This window comes from Parasteatoda tepidariorum, chromosome 5 (genome assembly GCF_982258835.1).
Source record: "Parasteatoda tepidariorum strain Cologne lab strain chromosome 5, Ptep-v5.0, whole genome shotgun sequence".
Taxonomy (NCBI): Eukaryota; Metazoa; Arthropoda; class Arachnida; order Araneae; family Theridiidae; genus Parasteatoda; species Parasteatoda tepidariorum.
Window position 1 is genome coordinate 60,943,846 of NC_141759.1, and position 22,547 is coordinate 60,966,392.

The 22,547-nt window shown below is 30.1% G+C and overlaps 1 protein-coding gene across 3 annotated transcripts in view; it reads left to right on the top strand.

The window, feature by feature from the left end:
• The window catches only part of LOC107450964 (fatty-acid amide hydrolase 2-A), a 30,976-nt gene that overhangs the window by 5,708 nt on the left and 2,721 nt on the right, over nt 1–22,547 (top strand). For 2 of the 3 annotated variants that reach the window (XM_087164050.1, XM_087164049.1), the window contains exons 2-7: nt 2,641–2,823; nt 6,043–6,262; nt 10,574–10,783; nt 11,924–12,043; nt 14,247–14,398; nt 20,623–20,718. In XM_087164050.1, coding sequence (XP_087020176.1) covers nt 2,650–2,823; nt 6,043–6,262; nt 10,574–10,783; nt 11,924–12,043; nt 14,247–14,398; nt 20,623–20,718 — 972 coding nt within the window. In that variant the 5' untranslated portion in view covers nt 2,641–2,649. Of the gene's footprint in view, nt 1–1,063; nt 1,194–2,640; nt 2,824–6,042; nt 6,263–10,573; nt 10,784–11,923; nt 12,044–14,246; nt 14,399–20,622; nt 20,719–22,547 lie in introns of those variants that run through there. The other variant, XM_087164051.1, reaches the window with a different exon arrangement.

Consider the following 22,547-nt stretch of genomic DNA (forward strand, 5'->3'; position numbering starts at 1 on the left):
TAATTTAATTCACCATTACTTTGTTCAAAATGAAACTATTTAGTTATACTTTGAATTAACATTGATTATATATATGATTAAAATAACATTAATTAAAATAAAAGCAAAGTAGGTCTGTCAAATTAGAAACGACTACAGATTAAGTTACCGCTTTTTTATTCAATTACGTCCTGATTTTGTGAGAATGATTTTCTGAATCACCCGTCCCCAAGGTGTTAAAGACTGAAGTCATGAAAGTTGTAAGCACAATGTACCTGTGCTCAATTCCTAAACTTTCTACATTATTTATTCACATTTAATTTGTATATTAAGCAAATCTATAAAACCTGTTGAGGTTCATTCTAATTCTTTATATAAAATGATTACCATTTAAAACTATTAATTTCCTTTGAGATAAGAATTTTTTTTAACATACGACTTCTTTAAAATTCAATTTTTCAAAGACTGTGTTCAACCGATTTCGTGCGGATTTTGTGCTTTGCAATGCAAAATTACAAACTTAAAAATAATGTAAAAACTGGTATACCATACAATTTAAAATATTTTTCACAATTATTTTATAATATAATATAGAATAATAAATATTTACTAAATTTGAATTTTTGCCAAGAATTATTGTTGGATAAACAAATTCTAAAAGTGTGCTAAAACTTTTGAATTCGCTTTAAAAGTTCTCGAGTTATGTCGAAGTACGCAAAAAGTAAAATTAACATTAAAGGGTGTTATAAATAGCTTTAAAGGTGTTGTAGGTTAATCATTGTGCTACCTAAAACAATTAACTTTTCAAATAGAGGAAAAATTTTAAGAGGAAAAGAACTTAACGAAAAGATAATTAAATGTTGTAATTGAGGAACATGTTCACGCAATCATTGATGGTTTTACTTCATAACTTCTTCCATCTTGCTTGTTATTACATTGCATTCGAAACACTTTGCATAGCATTGTTATTACATAAAAAAAGCGAAACAAACAGCTCTCAATTTCAATGATGTATGACGCTTAAAAGATATTGCGTTAAAGAATTTTGAGTACAAAGTTGCAATTTAAGTTGAAATCGAAACTTTGATAGCTTAATGCTAGAGTCATTACACTGTTCCAATAACTCAAATTAAGATAGTTCTAGAATTAAGAGAGTTGTTATCTTGTTTTAGAGTTAGATCTCCACATGCAAGATCTGCAAGAGTTATCTTTTTGTAATTTAAGCAAGTTTTATTTAAATTTTGTGCGATATACAAGGGTTGCTATTTATATTTCAGGCCTTGACAACAGTAAGTGTTGCTAGGCGACCGAAGACGATTTTAATCGAAAGTTTGATATTTTTAAACATAAATTCAGCAGACGATTTACCATTATAGCTTCATTTGTGTTGTTGACAGTAAATTGAAAAGTTCTTCCCTTTCAAAAAATGGAATTGAATCGTAAACATTTTCGTGCCATTATTTTTCATAACTTTCGACGTGGATTGTCAAGACAAGAGTGCTTCGATAAACTTAATTCTTTATTCAGCGATAAAGCGCCATTCTGCAGCACTGTAAAAAATTGGTATAACGAATTTAATCGTGGTCGATGTTCGATCCAGGACGAATCCCATGCAGGTCGTCCAAAATCCGTTGTTGTGCCTGAAAAGATCGATGCTGTGCGTGAACTGATTAAGCAAGATCGTCATGTGACATACCGTGAGATAGAGGCGTCTTTGGACATTAGTATGACTAGCATCAATAAAATATTGCATGAACATTTGAGCGTAAAAAAAATTTGTTCGCGTTGGATCCCGCATAATCTGACAAACGCTAAAAAAAAGGCTCGTGTCGATTGGTGCAAGGAAATGTTGGAAAAATACGTTCAAGGTACATCAAAGGCTGTGTATAACATCTACACAGGTGACGAATCATAGATCTATGCATATGAGCCGGAAACAAAACAGCAATCAACTGTATGGGTCTTCCAAAATGAGGCAAAACCAACAAAAGTTGTTCGAGGAAGAAGCACATCGAAACAAATGATTGCCTGTTTCTTCGGCATTAACGGTCATGTGGCAACAGTGGCGTTAGAGCAACGCAGGACGGTCAATTCTGAATGGTACAAGACCATTTGTTTGCCAGAAGTCATCGGAGAAATTCGAAAAAAGCAGAAGAACAGGCGAATCATTCTTCATCATGACAATGCGAGCTCTCACACATCGACTCAAACAAAGGCATTTCTGACGGAGCGAAAGATCGAACTGATGGGTCATTCTCCGTACAGCCCTGATTTGGCACCCAATGACTTTTTCTTATTCCCACACATCAAAAATAAATTTCGTGGACAACGATTTTCGACTCCGAAGAAGCGGTTGATACATTCAAAACGCATGCTTTGGAGTTACCTCAATCGGACTGGAAAAGGTGCTTTGAAAATTGGTTCAAACGCATGCAAAAGTGTATTGATCATCATGGAGAATATTTTGAAAAACAATAAAACCAACTTCGATCCTACATATTTGCTTTTTCATTATTAGGCCAGAAATATAAATAGCAACCCTCGTACAGTTGAAAATTTGATATTAAAATGTTTACAATATTATCATGATTCACTTATAAACACTCATACCAATGATTTAACTGACTATGTATTTCATCATATAATTTATTATGCCACTAGGTGACTGATATGAGTGAAATTACATGGTGGCTAAAGAGGACCCTCCTCTATATAATCGCCTATACATTTCGAATTGTTTTGACTATTGTATTCTGGGGAGAGCAAAAATCAGTACCACCAGCAAGGAACCAGTTGCTCCTTAAATCTGCAAATCAATTAGCTAAAGAAATTAGGGAAGGAAAGGTAAGTTAAAACCTTCCCGAACAAATAATAAAACTGAATCGAACGGGGTGCGATTTTCTAATCCAGCTGCTTTTAACTACCCGTTTTTCTGTTTGATATTCTCTGTTAAGTAAAAAAAAAACTTGTTATTTGGCTTGTTTTTAAGTTTTGGCAACACATTTTAAAAGCATAACACATTATTTATTATCAATTACAGTCAAGAGGAAAATCTCCAAAAAAGAGAGCGAGACTTTAAAGGCCGTTGAATTATAAATTAGCCTTCGGAACCATTGAACCATGTTAATTCAGTGGCGCCATCTATGTCCAATAATTCGACTTCTGCCTCACCCATACGTCACACTCGTTTATAGGGCGGGTTTATTCATACATCCATTCATTCGTTCGCAGTTCGTAATTTTGATCTGAACCAGAAAACGATCAGTCTCCGATTCAGTACCACCAGAGATATTGATTTTATATAGGAATATGGAAGACTTTGTGACCCGACAGATTTGACGTGCACTAGTCCGCATTCATTACTCGGGGAGTCTTCGACTTCATTGCTAATTCAAAAATTTAAAAAAAAAGTGAGTTCTGTCAAACGTAGAGCAAGCCATGAAGTTTTAATTGCTTAAAAAAATTCAAATTATGAAAATGCAAACAAATTATTGGAAGAGAACTTCTCCATTGCTTAATCCTAAGTTATCTTCTCCGTAAAATTTATTTTCATTTTGATAATTTAAAAATATATTTTCAGTATTTAAAACTTCACGGCTTACTTTAGATCTGTCTGAAATCATTTTTTTTATATATATTTCAAATTTTAAATCGGTTAAGGAGGTGAAGGAAAATTTGCGATGAAAAGTTTATCCCGTGTGGTATGGTATCCTCTTAAATGACACATTAATGTTCAAATTCTATTAATAATAAAAATATGGCAAGAAATTGATTTCCTAGTAAATAAAAGTACATGTTGACAATTGCTTTCACTTAAATTCCTAAATTAATTTTTGAAGATAGTTTTTGATTTTTTTTAAAAAAAAGCATCGTTACTTTTGCATGTCTCAACATTTGGAAATATTTAATTATATTTTCAGTATTATAAGTTGATTTACGTTTTTACTGAAAATAAGCATGCATGAATTAAATTAATAAACATGCATGAATACTGAGTGGTCTTACTTCTCCACAATGATGAGCGTGGTAGAAGAAGGTGGCAATACATTTCAGCTTATGATACGATACGCTAATGTCCTTTGTTTTTTGTCTTAAATGTTATTTTCAAAGAAGTAGTAAGAGTCGCGATGGCTCAGGGGATAGAGCGTTCGCCTTCCAATGAGGTGAACCGAGTTCGAATCTCAACGATGGCTGGTCGATACGAATTCCGCATCCGGCTCACACCAACCGCAGTGCTGACGCAAAATATCCTCAGTAGGTTGACGGATCATGGGTAAAAGTCCATTTACCGCCAGGTTAACCATGGGAAGTTTTTTTGGTTTTCCTCTCCATGTAACACAAATGTGGGTTAAGTTCATCAAAAAGTCCTCCACGAAGGCAAATTTCTTCCAATACTTGATACAGGAGTTCCTTTTTCGCATGGATTCGGCTTAAAATTGCAAGGTTATGGAGTTGAACATCAGTATCGTAAACTCAAAATTGGATAGACTGTTCAATGACGGTTATAAAATGTAAAATCGGTAACCTGATACTAAATTTTTACTAGAAAGCGTGTTTCTGACTCATTAGATCAATAAATTCAATTTTCAACCAGACTGGCTTAAAGTTCCCGTTCTCCCAATTATCCGAACCATAGAGTTTTTCATGAAAGTAAATTATCCCCTTGTTTGTTGTTCGAAGTTACTTTATTTTTTGGGATTCAAATTTACTATGACGGCTATAAATTACGGCTATAGAATCATCTATTCCGTCATCAAATGAATTTACACAGAATGTGTCTGAGCTGCATTTAAATATGTCTGCGAAATTATGTATCTAGCAGTCCAGGATTAACAGTTAAAGATGTCCAAGATGAGAACACAATAAAGTTTCTATTCCAGAAAAAATTAGACAACTACCATTTTGCCAATGGGTAGCCTGTGATCGCCTTGCGGCAATCACAATTTTTTTCATTTCGAATCGTATTTAGATCTGCTTTCAGGCATTTTTTTTAATAATCTAAAAATAAAATTTGAATCGATTAATATTTTTTTTAAAATTTAGTTATGATAAATAAGACTAACAAGTTATAAAAAATCTTCATCTTCTTGCGTTATAAAAATACACTCTACTAAAAGCAATTTTGTGATCCTTTTTTCTTTAATTTTTTTTTTTCATTTTATTTTCATTTAACAAAATGTCAAACAGGGGATTGGGTGAATTTTCAAACAGGCCACTGGATTGGAAATTCGCGAACCGGCCAGATGATTTTACCGGGACGAACCCGGACCCAGAAAAATGTTTGCACCTGGTACATCTCTAGTTTATGCCTTTCATGTTAATTTTTCTCTTAATTTTATATTGTATCTCTGAAACTTTATAATGAAATCAAAGAATGTTTCTATATACAGTAAAAGTTCCATGGTATAGTACCCAATCCAACGGGTACTCTAACAGGACATAAAGAATATTTATTCTTTACATCCTCTAAAAATTTTACTTTAAGTGATTATTAATATTTTTTTTTATTATTTTCAATATCGGGTGAAACCATTAGATTATAAGGAATAAAAATTTTATTACCAAACATAAAATACGATACATAAAATTTACCCATGCCACAAGTCACAACTATCATCATAACAACCAGATGAAGAAGTGAGATGCCCGCTTCGCGGGCAGGTACTTTGCTCCAAATCCTATCAAGTTAATTCAAGATACATAAAATTTGGGAGAAATCGGTTGATACAACTACTTAAATGCGTTTTATTTTTTAAAGATTACTTATTAGAATCCTAACAATCTGTTGTATTCAAATTTTGGGCTTTGTGACTGAAATAAAAGAGAATAGTAAAATTTGTATTGTATATTTTATTCATTATTAATTACAACATAATTTGTATATTTTATTCATTATTAATTTGTGTTCAACGATGTATAATTTGCGTACAGTGCACAAGTTATCGGTTTCAAAAATCAAATTCAGCTGATTATTCCAAAACTTGAAAAGAATTATTTATGCAATTTGTATTGTAGTGACTTATTTTTGTGCAAATTTTTTATGGAAAGTTTTAAATATTTTAGCTGAAATCTGAGGAAGTTATTCAAACCTATATTAATCGTATAGTTGAAGTAGAACCTTATATCAATGCAGTAGTTCAGGACAATTTCGATAACGCAATTATAGAGGCAAGAAGAGTGGATGATCTTATTGAATCAGGAGAATTTTCCATTGAACAGCTTTCAGAAGAAAAACCACTTCTTGGAGTGCCATTTACTGTTAAATGTATTCTAAGAGTGAAAGGTAGAATACGATACATATTACATTTAGCTATACTCTTAACAAATAGAATGGGCATCACAATTCACCACTCTCCACACCTTTCCCCTCTGCACTATCGCACTCGCAGAAAAGAAATCTTCATTTTTGATGATTCAGCAATAATTGAGCAGTATTTCATTAATTTTCAGAATCAGTTCGTCACGAAATCACGTGATTTGTGACGAAACGCGAACTCTAAAATATATGACAAAAATGTTTCCTCAACTTGAAACTTCATCGTAGTGCATCGTGGGAGATTGTTACCTAGAATAATGAAACTAAAAATGAAGATTAAACCATCCGAATAAAGTGACGAATTCAGCCGACCGGCAGTATGGAGGTCAAGGACTTGGCCTCTTATCTGGAATATTCCGGGTTCATAGCTGCCAACTCTTTCGGTTTTCCCGGAAGATTTTATTTTCATATTTAAAGTGCTAGAGAAATTCATGTTATTTCAATAAACTTTTTGAGTTATAATAATAATTTTAAATCAGTTTGACTACCACTACATATAAATAATTACAACCAATATATAAAAGCATATTATTTCTTACGATAGAAAATTCAACCAAATTAAAATATAAATATATTATTGAAGAAGATAGTTTTTCGGTAATTGTTTTACTGCCACTTGGAAAGTTCATTCTCGAAAAGAGTGAATGTTGGCAGGAATGCGGGTTTGAACCTCGCTTCGGGCATAGGGATAATTTATCGCTTTGCTTGATATGTCCTTCCTGCATTGCTGATCCACCCAATAGGTGCCTATTAATGTCCATAAGGTGCCCACTACTTTTGAAAAAAAGTGGGATGACGAAATATATCTTTAATTCTGATGAAATTCGCTCCCTCGCAGATGCGACAATAGTTACTTCGTGACTTTGACGAAATATTTGATCGAAGCATAAACCAGTAAGAGGTTTCGATAAAAACGAAGAAACATTCGTGATAGTTAAGTATCAATTTTTTGTAGTGCATGTTACTCAAAAATCCCGCTTTTCTTCCCGTCAGTTTATATCCATTTCTTACTGAAACGGAAGAAAGCAAGATTTTCCTTAACCATGGTAATGGAGAGAGGAAAAGTGTGGAAATAGCGTAACCTTAATTCTAATTACACAGAGTGTATATTTCGTTTTAAATAAATCTTTTATATAATTCATTTAGAGCATATTTATGATACTTTTTTCATAATATTTAGTGAAACTAAATGATGGGTTTTTCTTTCCTAATCATTGCTGAAACCCCTCTATGACTGTTATTTCAAGATACATCGGGATAAACTAATTTTGTTTACCTGGTCTGATTAACGATTTACTACAATGATTTGAAAAACAAGTGTCTTTAATGTGCAATTGCAATGTTTATATGAATAGGCACACAAAATAGATTGCTGCTATAAGGCCTTTATAGGCATTTCATACATCCTAGCTTTTACAATGTTAGTCTTATTTCATAAATTTGAATTTTAAATTATTCTTAATTCTGTTATAATTAAATTAAATCAATTATTTAATATTTATCACTTTCTTTTTATAAAAAGTGATATAAATACATTTATTCTTTTTTAAACAATTAATGTGACAGCTAACATTTTAATTCAATGCACTCATTATATCTATTAAACCGAATATCAAAACCTAATTTTTATTTTATTCTTCTATAAGCTGCTTAATTTCTCTAACCACAGAAGTGTTTCGATTACAGGGTTATATTAAATTCTAACAATCTTTTTGATGTTTTACGCATAGCCAAATTATTTAAAATTTAACATTAATAATGCGGGGTTGGCTTTATTTTTGGATATATTATCTATTCATAACTCGCCAACTTTGAATCTCTTCCAATGCTTTTAAATTTCCTTTATCAACAATACATTCACTGAAAATTTGAACTTCTTGGCGTTAGAACTGGATGGTTTCTGGATTTTTAACTGCTCCTCAGTTCGACCATTAATTATAGTTACAAAAATGTATGTAATGGATGCCTTATAAGAAACTTACTTCATATCTCTAAAAAGAGATGCAGCTGTTTAAAATTTTACGTTGACTTAAAATGTTTTTAAGCATGGCCATATTAGTTTTGTTCAACTTTAAAAAGGCTCAACAATAAAGTCAAGAAATATTTGTCTGAAATATCTGTGTAGTATCACTGCTTCAACTCAATGCCAATTTTTAAAATAAATCTGTCACTTTAACAAATTCGTCCACCAGACCTGCAATCATTAGGAAAAAGAATTTCTTAAAGTTACATGCAACATTCGTGCACTTTTTTAAATGCAATGGTTATAAAATCAAGTTAAATAAAGGAGTTTCAGCAATGATTATGATGGTTTCAAAAAGTGATCTTTTTGTATCTGCAATTTGAAATTTTACTTTTAACCACATTTCTTACAGTTTAAGTTTTTAAGAGAGATATCGAATGTTAAAATGTTTGTTGATAGCCTTTTTGACAGTTTAACAGCCGTTTAATATTTTACGTTGATTTAATTAATGTATTTTTAAGTGTGGCCATGTTAGTTTTGTTCAACTTTAAAAATGTTTCACAATAAAGTTCCGAAATACGTGTTTGAAATATCTCTGCAGTATCCCTACTTCAAACCAATGACAATCTCTAAAATAAGTCTGCCACTATACTAAATTTATCCATCATAGCTGCAATCATTAGGAAAATAAATTTCTTTAAGGTACAGGCAATATTTGTGCAGTTCATTAAATGCAATGGTTATAAAATCAAGTTAAATAAAGGAGTTTCAGCAATGATTATGATGTTTCAAAAAGTGATCTTTTTGTATCTGCAATTTGAAATTTTACTTTTTACCACATTTCTTACAGTTTAAGTTTTTAAGAGAGATATCGAATGTTAAAATGTTTGTTGATAGCCTTTTTGACAGTTTAACAGCCGTTTAATATTTTACGTTGATTTAATTAATGTATTTTTAAGTGTGGCCATGTTACTTTTGTTCAACTTTAAAAATGTTTCACAATAAAGTTCCGAAATACGTGTTTGAAATATCTCTGCAGTATCCCTACTTCAAACCAATGACAATCTCTAAAATAAGTCTGCCACTATACTAAATTTATCCATCATAGCTGCAATCATTAGGAAAATAAATTTCTTTAAGGTACAGGCAATATTTGTGCAGTTCATTAAATGCAATGGTTATAAAATCAAGTTAAATAAAGGAGTTTCAGCAATGATTATGATGTTTCAAAAAGTGATCTTTTTATATCTGCAATTTGAAACTTCACTTTTAACCATATTTCTTACAATTTAAGTTTTTAAGAGAAATATCGAATGTTAAAATGTTTGTTGATAGCCTTTTTGACAGTTTAACAGCCGTTTAATATTTTACGTTGATTTAATTAATGTATTTTTAAGTGTGGCCATGTTACTTTTGTTCAACTTTAAAAATGTTTCACAATAAAGTTCCGAAATACGTGTTTGAAATATCTCTGCAGTATCCCTACTTCAAACCAATGACAATCTCTAAAATAAGTCTGCCACTATACTAAATTTATCCATCATAGCTGCAATCATTAGGAAAATAAATTTCTTTAAGGTACAGGCAATATTTGTGCAGTTCATTAAATGCAATGGTTATAAAATCAAGTTAAATAAAGGAGTTTCAGCAATGATTATGATGTTTCAAAAAGTGATCTTTTTATATCTGCAATTTGAAACTTCACTTTTAACCATATTTCTTACAATTTAAGTTTTTAAGAGAAATATCGAATGTTAAAATGTTTGTTGATAGCCTTTTGGACAGTTCAACAGCCGTTTAATATTTTACGTTGATTTAATTAATGTATTTTTAAGTGTGGCCATGTTAGTTTTGTTCAACTTTAAAAATGTGTCACAATAAAGTCACGAAATATGTGTTTGAAATATCTCTGCAGTATCCCTACTTCAAACCAATGACAATCTTTAAAATAAGTCTGCCACTATACTAAATTTATCCATCAAAACTGCAATCATTAGGAAAACAAATTTCTTTAAGGTACAGGCAATATTTGTGCAGTTTATTAAATGCAATGGTTATAAAATCAAGTTAAATAAAGGAGTTTCAACAATGATTATGATGTTTTAAAAAGCGATGTTTTTATATTTCATCATCTTATAATTTGAAATTTCATTTTTTAAACATATTTCTTATAATTTAAGTTTTTAAGCGAGATATTGAATGTTAAATTGTTTGTTGATAACCTTTTTGACAGTACAGGTATATTTTGACACTCGTCAGCTATTTGTATATTTTTCAATAAATCCCTATAATAATTAGCTTAATAAATCATCTAGGTTTTCCAGAAACTGCAGGCAGTTTGATTTTTAAAGACAGAATAGCTGAAACAGATGCACCGATTGTGAGTATTATAAAAGATGCTGGTGGGATTTTTCTAGCTTTAACCAATGCTCCGGAATTTAGTTTCTCGCTTGAAACAGATAACAAACTTTATGGGAGAACATGCAACCCTTACGATGTAACCAGGACGTGCGGAGGCAGTTCAGGTAAATTTTTCTTTCTGTTAGGCAAAATTTTCTTTAGAATTAACTTAAGCAATTCAGTGACCTTAAAATGAATTACCTATTCGACATAAGCACTTAAAAATCTATATAAAAAAGTTCCGTTTGATATTAGGATTTTATGTTAAATATGGTGACATTTTTTGCATTCTAGGAAATATAATTGCACTGTTATTTCTAGCTCCATAATAGGTCTTTTACAAACTTTAACAAATTCCCTGTGATTTTCCCGGAAATGCGAAATTCTCTTTCAGAAGGCAATTATCAGAACAGATCCAAATCAGAACAAATCTTTTTTCTGAAAGGAAATCTTTAGATCTATTTCTTCAAGCATCAAATTGGCCATAAGAGTTCTGCAGTAGAACTATTCTTTATCGCCTGAACTATTTAAGGCATCGAATGCATCGAAAGCATTGCCACGTTTTCAAACTTTTGAAAGAGTGCTCACCTTTTGCCAGTCACATTAGGAAATAATAATAATGGTAAGAAACAATAGCAGAAGTTAATATCAGTACGTTAGATTATCCATGAAATTTGTTATAGTGGCGGTTAACTTATCATCAAACCAGCGAAAATTCATCTGGTCCAGCAAATACTTAAATCCTGCAAGTTTTCATTCCCCCATAGTATACTACCCATTCCACCCATAGTATACGTACCCATAGAATCACTCGTCTAAGTAAACTTCTAGCGTAATTCTTTCCAGGGAGATTTGTGGATCTGTGCTGCTTACAATTTAAATGGCTTGGTTGCTTGAAACTGGCGTTTGGCGTCATGCCAAGCACTTGAATTCTCAATTACATTCATAGAGAATAAAGAACTTTTTGACTTTTCTCTCTATTTATTTTTATAAGTCTTAACCCCGAACCCCTGATTAAAATAATTTTTTTAAAATAAAAGCAGGCTGTTTGGCTAAGTTATCTTCCAAAATAAAGCCTATAAATAACGTTTTTCTCCTCTTTTTTAAGGATTTTAGTACGTTAGAAAAGTTGAAAGTCGCCTCGCATAGTTTTTGTTCTCCAGATTGTGGCACACTTCCCTAAAACATTGGTTACTTCTGTTTAGGTCATGGTTGACTTTATTCTTCCTTTTGCCTCTAAAACATGAAATTTTCTTTGAATATAGGAGGAGAAGCAGCATTAATAAGCTCTGCTGGGTCTGTCATTGGATTGGGAAATGATCTTCTAGGCAGTCTCAGGGTTCCAGCTCATTTTTGTGGTTTGTTTGCACACAAGTCAAGTAGAAGTAAGTATGAGTGTTATGTGTGGTAAAAGTATAGGATAACTCGGAACCACAATCATCGTATGTACCCGGAAAAAAACTGCTATCACTTTTTCTTAATAAGGAAGCTGTAAATCTCTTAATATTAGCTGTTTCAAATACGCTGCTTTGGGACTATTTACATATATATATATATATATATATATATATATATATATATATATATATATATATATATATATATATATATATATATATATATATATATATATATATATATATATATATATATATATATATATATATATATATATATATACAGGGTGGTCCTAAAATATATGTCAAAAATGGAAAGGTAGGTAGAGGGGACCTAAATAAGCATATTTTGCATAGGATTGTGTGTGCGGTAATGCCGCCCTGAGCCGGTAGGGAGCGCTGATGACTGCGGCGTATAAAAGCGCTTGCTAGTTGGATTCATCATTTCCCTCAGGTTGGGGCGGTCCAGTTCCCTGGCCACCACGTTCTCCTGATTTTACCTGCTTGGATTTTTTTCTTTTGGGGTCATATTAAAAGCCTGGTGTACGAGAGTCCCGTCACATCTGAAGAAGAGCTTGTTGAACGCATCTGTTGCTGCTTTAGATGTGCTCGAAATTTTTTTTTCTTTTGTCTTTACTTGTGTTTTCATATTCCTTTGATTCATACTGCTTCACAAGCTAGTGCTTTAATGTGCCATTACCGGACACACATTCCTATACAAATTATGTCCCCTCTTCCTACCTTTACATTTTTGACGCATATTTCTGGATCACCCTGTATATATATATATATATATATATATATATATATATATATATATATATATATATATATATATATATATATATATATATATTCGTAATTTATTTATTATATCTTTATTTTTTCAATTATTCATATTTTAAAAAAAATGTCCCTCAGTAATTTTCCAACTACTCTAAGAAAAAATATTGCATGACCGCTGGAATTATTATTTTTTTTGGGGAAGATTTCTATCCTTGTTAAACAATATTCATTTTTCATTGTTTTCGGCAGAATTATACATCAAAAATTTAAATATATATATTAGGGTGCTAACTATTATAATTTCGAATATTAAGTGGTGGCCTAGTTTGTGCTTATAAATGAAAAAAAATTGTATCGCAATCAATACATAGCAACTTAAGCAGAAAATGAAAACTTGTCGTATAAAATTGCCGTGTTAACAGTAAGATGGAAAAAAGAAAAAAAATGGTAGTAAACTCAACTGCAAAGACTCCAACTACTACGGATTCTTCGTAGTTTCTGCAAATATTTTCCTAGCTATAGCAAGGGCAATGTACTTATGTTTTAATAAATTAGAATTAAAGGGATTTTGTCCACCACTGAGTAATTTTTACAAATGTAAAGTCATATAGATGAATGCTTAAGTTTTCTGAATTTTTATTAAAAATCTATTTGTTTCAAAAAGTTCCATCTTAGCTCACTACCATTGAAAAAAAAATTCAAAATAACCTTAAATATTTGAAGTTCTGTTGGTTTTCGGAAAGAGTAAAATAAGTTCTTATTATTTTTAATAATAAACTATTCATCACTATTTATCTTTCTTTTTCGTGTAAAAAACAATCCAATAATTATAACTCCTAAAAGAATTTTAATAGAATTTTATTTTATATAATTTTCTAAGCTATGTTCTTGTCACCACATTGCACATAACTACATAGTCATTTACATTCCCACCACCTTATCGGTCAAGACCTTAGAGGAGTAATTTATTCTCCTCTAATTTATTCTCCCTATTTCTCCTCTAAGGTCAAGACTAGGATGAATGGGTAAAGAACCGCAAGCGTCCTTGGGCACTCACATATTCGAATTCAGCTCCATTCAGTTGCGGCGGAGGATATTTTCATTCGAAAGAAATGATATTCTCATATTAGAATCACGTGGTTTTAAATTAATAAAAAGCTAAGCCACATTCCAGGATTCAAGAAAATGTTTCTGAAGGGAAAACACAGGATTCAAGAAAATAAAATGTTTCTGTGCTTTTTGTAACTACCTAACTGAAATTCTAGAAACTTGCCACTGTTTGAAAACAATATAAAGAACAATTTGATGCAAAAATGAAGCTTTTGGGCAAGAGAAATGTGGCTTATCAGTATATTGCCCCCAAACACGTCATATACTTTATAATCATAAATTTTTATTCAATTAGATTTGATTCCAACGGAAGGAATCTCCATGGTATTACCCCCAATTTTGAAGAGGCTATACACTGCTGGTCCTATGTGTAGATTTTCTGAAGATCTTATTACTATGATGAAGATTTTACTGAAAAGCAAAAAATGGATGCATTTTCAAAAAGAGGTAATGATTTTTTTAAAATTCAAATGAGTACCGGAGGATAGAATACAACTCTTAAGCATATACATAATAAAATAAGTACGTGCAATTAGATGCAAAAATGTAACTTCAGAAATGTAACTTCAGTGGCTTATCCCCATTTTGCAATAAGCATTTCATATACTTCATATTGTATTAGACTTGATTCCAAAAGAAGGAAGCAAATTGGTATTTTTCCCAATCATGAAGAGACTTCATACACCTGGTCCTATGTGTAGATTTTCTGAAGAACTTATTACTATGAAATTTGTACTGAAAAGATGTAATAATTTTTTTAAAACTCAAATGAGAACTGCAGAATGGAGTATAAGCTTTTTTTTTGCATTAGTTTAGCAATTAGAAAAAAAATCTTGTAATACAAAGTGTTGTGCGTCTTACAGGTTATAAAATTTTAGTCAACATTAATGAGATATTTTCCTTAATTTTTTTGGAAGTATAAAAATAACTATTCTTAAATATTTTATTGATATTGTTTACGGAATTTCAATTTTAGTATTTTCTTTGTTAATGTGATACTTAAAGAAATATGGTCTGTACTATAAGTGCTACCATATTTGCACACGCTTATCCCTTAGACGCTGAATTTTTATTAAATATATTTGTATTTTATTATTTTGTATTAATTTAGGTCAAAATAAGTGAAAAATATTATGTTTAGTATTTTAATAATTTATGGTTAGAAAAGACAGTATGAAATACCGGTGTCTTCTTCTGAGCTAAAGGTAAAATTTTCCAAACACGGATAACTTCCAAACAATATTTTGTTTATTATTTAGATTTAAGAGAAATTGTTATTCATCATTAAAATTTCTTTAGTTTACAAAATCAATTGCAGATAAATCTTTGAATATGAATGAAAATTTCATTTCAAACTACTATTTTTGGATTTTATATTTTAGTACAAATATAATTTCGGTAATCTAACAGATTTTTTTAGTAAATATTATTAAGTATTTTTATAACTAAAAATACCAAAAAATATCTTTGCTTGTAATTGGAGCGTCAGAAAAAAATGTATAAAAGGGACATTGTTGTCAAATCTGCGTAAAAGGAACTAAATATACTTTTACCTAAATTTAAAATGCTCTTTTGTCACAGCGGATTTTCATTGTTATGATAAATATCCCTTCGATACTGAAATCAATATTAATCATTATGTTTTTCATTATGATTTGTATAAAACTTTTAAATATTTCATTAAAAAAGAAAATTTTAGCCAGAAAATTTGAATTTTTTTTACTAATTCTTTAAAAATAAATAGCTTTCGTTTTTGTTAAATTGGAGAAGTTAAAATTTACTTTTGCATCGTCTATGATTGGCATAGAGTAATAATAAATAAACAAATTGTAATTAAAATCAGGAAAGGATCGGAAATTAACGCACTGAAGAATAATCTTAATTTTGCAAGAAATCATAAAAATATGTTAATATATTTAAGTAGGAGAAAAGAATTAAAAAGGAGAAAAAACTGCATACACATTTACGGAGATATATCTAAAAAGAAGGATACAAGTATACTAATGAAGTATTTATTTTCAATACACACAATTTTTTTTAACTAGTAAGCATATTTACAAACTAAGGTAAACAACGTTTAGGAGCACAAAAATATTTATAAATGCAGACAGCTGTTTCGGATGCTCAAAGGGCAACCTTCATCAGTGCAATAGTTGTCCTGTTGCACTGATGAAGGTTGCCCTTTGAGCATCCGAAACAGCTGTCTGCATTTATAAATATTTTTGTGCTCCTAAACGTTGTTTACCTTAGTTTGTATTTTAGCACAAAGGTCGCCCACTTGTTTATTTAGTAAGCATATTTGCCAATAACGTTTTTACATGAACACCAAAATTACTTTATTTTTGACTTAAAACATTAATTTTGTATAAAGGAAGGAATTTGATAAAACTATTATGAAAAAGCTGCATTTAAAACTAACTTTAAAATATCACATTTGTAGTAGCTTGGTGCATCTGAATAGGGCCCTATAAATTAGGCGGCAGAATTGAGGCAATTTTTAAACAGGTTTCGGATGAATGAGAAAAAAAATTAAAAACAAGAAAATATATTCAAAAAAATTCTGATCGCTTTTTAACGATCATTGGTTACCCATTGGTTAAATGCTTTTTTTCTTTTCTGGATTGACTCCGATAAACGCCACAACAATTTAAATCATGGGTTGCAAAAACTGTTTCAAATGATGTTTGTCCTCTTGTCGTTCGATTGGTTTTCAAATCCTGCCTGTATAAGTGTTTCAAGACGTCACAAAATACTTTTCCTTCGTCAGTTTTCATATTTATATTAAAATCACCGTCAAGACAATAATTATAAGTTAATAATAAAAAGAATGTAAAAAAAAACTTTAAAATATTATTATGTAAATACATAAAAAATGCCTGCTAGTAAAAAGAAAAAGAAAAAAAATTCAAAAAAAAAAAAAAAAATATCAAACAGCAACTGTCTCCATAGCAACGCATGCGCACTGCTTACTATTACTCTTGAACACAGTTGAAAAGTGTGATGACGTCCAAATAAGGTGCGCACGCCATCAAACCCAAAACAAGACCCATTTTGCCAATGGCTAAAAATGAAAAAATAATTTGAATGAAAAACACTTATTTTCCTTCTTGGTTTCATTATAATATTCCACTTAAGAGTACAACCATTTTAAAAACGTTACATTACTACCATATTCATCATCACAGTGATAATTAACAAAAAAATAAGGTTAAGTGAAATAATTACTGAATTTAATTCTGGAACATTCTTCCAAACTTTGCAATTCGTAAAAATTTTGTCGCAACAGATACATACGATTCGCAGTCAATTGAATTTTGCTGCTGCACCTAGAACACTTGTCTTATCTGTCAACTTTAATTGGAAAATAAAGACATTATCCAGTAAAATAAAAATTATGCAAATTATCGACGATTATGCAGACAATTGTAAATTATGATGTTTTTTTTTACATCTCTCGTATCTTTGCACAAATTGTAGGGCTCTACTTATTAACAAAAATACTTTTTTGAGCTATAGTGGTGTCATTAAAAATTACTCACTTATTAATTATACATTCTTACAAACTTTGCATTTCATAAAGAAGTTGGTCATAACAGGAAACATTTACTTCACAGTCAATTGAATTTTGCTGCTGCACCCAGAACACTTGTCTTGTCAGCCACGTTTAACTGGAAAATAAAGACATTCTCCAGCAAAATAAAAATTATGCAAATTATTGACTATGATTATGATTTTTTTTGAAGTGATACTTCTTATGCGACTTCCAACAAGGTTGCGTTAAACGTTTAACGCTACATTTTTATTGGCCGGGAAATCACGTGGTAGGATCCAGTTTTCCCTCATTCATTTCCATATTGTTTTGGTTCTCACTAGCATAAAAATAATAAAAGTCATAAAAGTATTGTTTTTTTATAAATATTTTTTTAGTTTGATTTGATACACATATAATTTAATAGGGTAGTATTTTTTATTTTAAACTTAGTGGATAACTATTGTAAAAAATGAGTGAAAACAATCCCACGGACAATACGACGGATTTAAGGTTATGTCAAGGTATGTCTCTTGTGAATATCAATTGATTGTTAGGTTTTCTCTTTTCTAATTGCGATTTATATTTCACCAAATGCAGCCATGAGGGATATTAAATTATATATTACAAAATCTTTATTGCCACTATCCACTGCAGGTTCACAAGCTCTGGCAGACGTTACTGGTGAAGAAATTGATTATTGTGAGCGGCCTGTGATCCTCGCAGGAGATTTCAATGTGAATTTCTCGTTACCTGAATCTGAAACATCATTAACCTTCCTTAAAGACAAATTTGGATTGGAAATGATAAATGGTAGGAATGATCCAACAACCAAAAGGGGAACTACCATTGATGCAGTTTTTGCAAGAAATATTGAAAAAATAAAACTCAAACATTTCGTATCTTACTTTAGTTATCATAATTCCATTGTAAATGTTATAGATTTGGATACTTCTCCACTCGAAAATGATAATTATAAGATGAGATCAATTGTGAATTGTAAGCAATGTTAATAAAGTTTGTCTTAAAGAAATAATATGATTTCACTAAAAATCAATTTCTACCCCTTCCTATTTCATTTCCAGATTACGAAGTTTCACTTCTTCCGCACGGAGGGACTCCACGCACTATTTTTTGTATTTCCGCAAATCTTTGTGCAAATTGTAGTGCTCTGCTTACTAACAAAAACACTTTTTTTGAACTATTTAGATGTCATTAAAAATTACTCAGTTATTGCAGTCAATTGCAAATCAGTTACAGTAAATTGAATTTTACCTGTCTTGTTTGTCAAGTTTAAGTGGAAAATAAAAACATTTTCCAGAATTATACAAATTATCGACGATTTTGTGACAATGGGATACCTGCAGGTGACGTAATGGGGGTATGTCGATACTGATTGGTTGTTGAAACAATGGCATTTGTTTACGTGACCAACTATTTTTTCCATTCTATTTGGAGAAAGCCAAGCCTGTGAAGTATCAATTCTCTTAAGTGACACATTCTAATTTCTTTCACAAGGATTCTTTCTGAAAAATTTCTATTCTTTCCCTATATATTTACACAGAGACCTAACGCAAAGACAGGCACAAAGCCATGTGAAACAATAACAAACTAGTTATGGATCGAAGCTGCCTGATAAAAAAATATATATATATATTATGGTTATATTAAAATATATAAACAAATAATAAATCTAAGTTAAGTAAAAAAAGTAGACGAGGGAGAATTATACTTCAACTAATTCGATGTGCAATACGGTTCTGTATCTAATTAACTTATCGTTAGTTAACATTTTAACTTATATGGAGAAACTTAGCTAAACTTTAATAAGCCATTTTGCTGATAAATATTAGCTGGTGCTGACTTCATAGGTCACATACGTGGGTATGGGAGGTCTTCTTCATCTTGAAGTGCAAGTACCCAATTGTAAAGTATAAGGCTTTTGGGTGGATCCTAGAATAGCTCACCCCTTGGCGATTTTTTGAAATCTCGCCAAGCGACTTTTTGTAATCTCGCCAAACTAGGTTTCTGGTAGATCTGGTTCATCAGAGTATAGGCAAATAGATTTTTATTTTATTTTATTAAAAATATTTTAATAAATTTTAATGACTTAAATTGCTTTTTTAATAATAAAAACACGACTATAATTCAAGTAATAATCGCCAACTTGGCGAGATTTCAAAAAATCACCCTATGAGTGAGTTATTCTAGGATTTTACCAGGCTTTTTACATTTCCTACGTAAATTGTAGGGCTCTGCCTATAAACTAAAACATTTTTTTTATGAATAATTTTCATAAATCGCTCTTGAAAAATAAGGTAAATGACTAGTATCTTATTTAAAAATGCAATACACAGTCAATTTAAATGGAAAGTGTAAATAACATATTGAAAATAACAGTGTCTTAAAAATTAGAACAAAATATATTTATTTACCAAAAAGTAAAATAGCATCTTTTTCAGAAATACTACTTCTAATACGATGATTTTTTTTAATTCTTCCATATTTAAAAATTTCAAAGGCATAATTGCAAGTAAATATTAAATATCCAACAAAACATAAAATCGAAGCGAGAATAGCGTCTGACTCTGTTGCGAGACTCTGGCAGAATATTTAATATTCTGTAGTCCTCTTCGCAATTAAAATAAACATTTTATGAAAGAAAACATAACGCTTTTATTAACACAAGATGTTCCATCATATCGTCATAGCAACACGAAATTCAGATTGTTTTTTTTTCAAAATAAAATGAGAAAAATTTTATCTTATAGCTCACGCACAATTAAATAATAAATAAATGGAATTTACTTTTAACAGTATCTATTATCTGGTATGTTGCTACTCACCAAATCATGTTTGAGCAAAAAAAAAAAAAACAAACTCAAGTATGGTTTAAATATCTGTAACTCAAGTTAGATTTATCACAAATAAAATATTTGACTGAAAGAGTATGTATTCAACTAAAGTTAAGTTCAAAAAATTTTACTTTTTCATGAGAAGGGAAATTAACTCCTTCATTTTAAGTGAGTGAAGTCATTAAAAAAATGGACGAATAAAAAAAACGTTTTATTTATTCGTCTTTTACTTCTCTTTTATAACTAATGACTTATATTAAGCTAACAATCCTTAATTTTCCATACAGGTTGATTTCAAAAACCTAAAAATTTATTACCAGAGGAAGATAGAACATGCCTGGATATTTAATACGGAAAATAAAATAGAGCAAGCAGTACGAAACGTAAGTACTTATTTCTAAAAGTATTTTAAAACTATAATTTGATACTTACAGTTATAATTAACAAATTATAGTTTTAATAACTATAATTTGCTTGTAATAACAAATTTAATTTTAATAACTATAATTTGCTTATTATTTTTAATTCATATCTTCGATAACTATATTTCAAAATTATTTGAATGAAAATACTTGCTGCAACTACAATATAAATAATAGAAAAATAACACTAAAAACAAGTTGTACTCATTTCTATTCTTTTTAAAGATATTTAAAGTATGAGAGACAAAATAATTTAAAATTACGCTTTTTTTTCGCAGAACATTTGAAACATAAAATTAAATAAAATTATTTTATAAAAGCATTTGTAAACACTCGTGCATTAGGGAATTTCAGAAGAATAGCCAAGAAAACGTATTCTTTTAAAGATATTATTTAATAATGGATAAAAGATGTTTTACTGAGAATAATAGGTATTTCTTTTTATTTAAGGAAATTAAATTTTGAAAAATGAAGATATAAAGAAATGTAAAGAAAATTTGCAATCAATGAATCCTTTTTCAATAATTTCATTGAATATTTCTCAGGTCTATTGATAACCTGATAATGACGGATAAATTACATCAAAATGGAATTTCAAAATTTTATTGTTGTCATTTCCGATTAATCATTCCATTACATCCACTGTCTTAAATCATTACTCCTTGAGTTCAAAGTAATCCACTATTTTATTTGTTTCAGTATCAGCAATCAATGAAATCAGTCAATGAATCCTCTTTTAATAATCTTGCTGAATATTTCTTAGACCTACAAGAAAACCCGATAAGGATAGATATATTGTATCAAAATGGAACTTTAAAATTCTAACTGTTGTTATTTCCTTGTAGTCATTCAATTACATCCATTGTCAAAACTCATTACTCCTTGAGTTCAAAGTAATCCACTATTTTATTTGTTTCAGTATCAGCAATCAATAAAATCAGTCAATGAATCCTCTTTTAATAATCTTGCTGAATATTTCTTAGACCTACAAGAAAACCCGATAAGGATAGATATATTGTATCAAAATGGAACTTTAAAATTCTAACTGTTGTTATTTCCTTGTAATCATTCAATTACATCCACTGTCTTAAATCATTACTCCTTGAGTTCAAAGTAATCCACTATTTTATTTGTTTCAGTATCAGCAATCAATAAAATCAGTCAATGAATCCTCTTTTAATAATCTTGCTGAATATTTCTTAGACCTACAAGAAAACCCGATAAGGATAGATATATTGTATCAAAATGGAACTTTAAAATTCTAACTGTTGTTATTTCCTTGTAATCATTCAATTACATACATTGTCAAAACTCATTACTCCTTGAGTTCAAAGTAATCCACTATTTTATTTGTTTCAGTATCAGCAATCAATAAAATCAGTCAATGAATCCTCTTTTAATAATCTTGCTAAATATTTCTTAGACCTACAAGAAAACCCGATAAGGATAGATATATTGTATCAAAATGGAACTTTAAAATTCTAACTGTTGTTATTTCCTTGTAATCATTCAATTACATCCATTGTCAAAACTCATTACTCCTTGAGTTCAAAGTAATCCACTATTTTATTTGTTTCAGTATCAGCAATCAATAAAATCAGTCAATGAATCCTCTTTTAATAATCTTGCTGAATTTTTCTTAGACCTACAAGAAAACCCGATAAGGATAGATATATTCTATCAAAATGGAACTTTAAAATTCTAACTGTTGTTATTTCCTTGTAATCATTCAATTACATCCACTGTCCATACTCATAATTCCTTAAATTCAAATTAACCCACGATTTTGC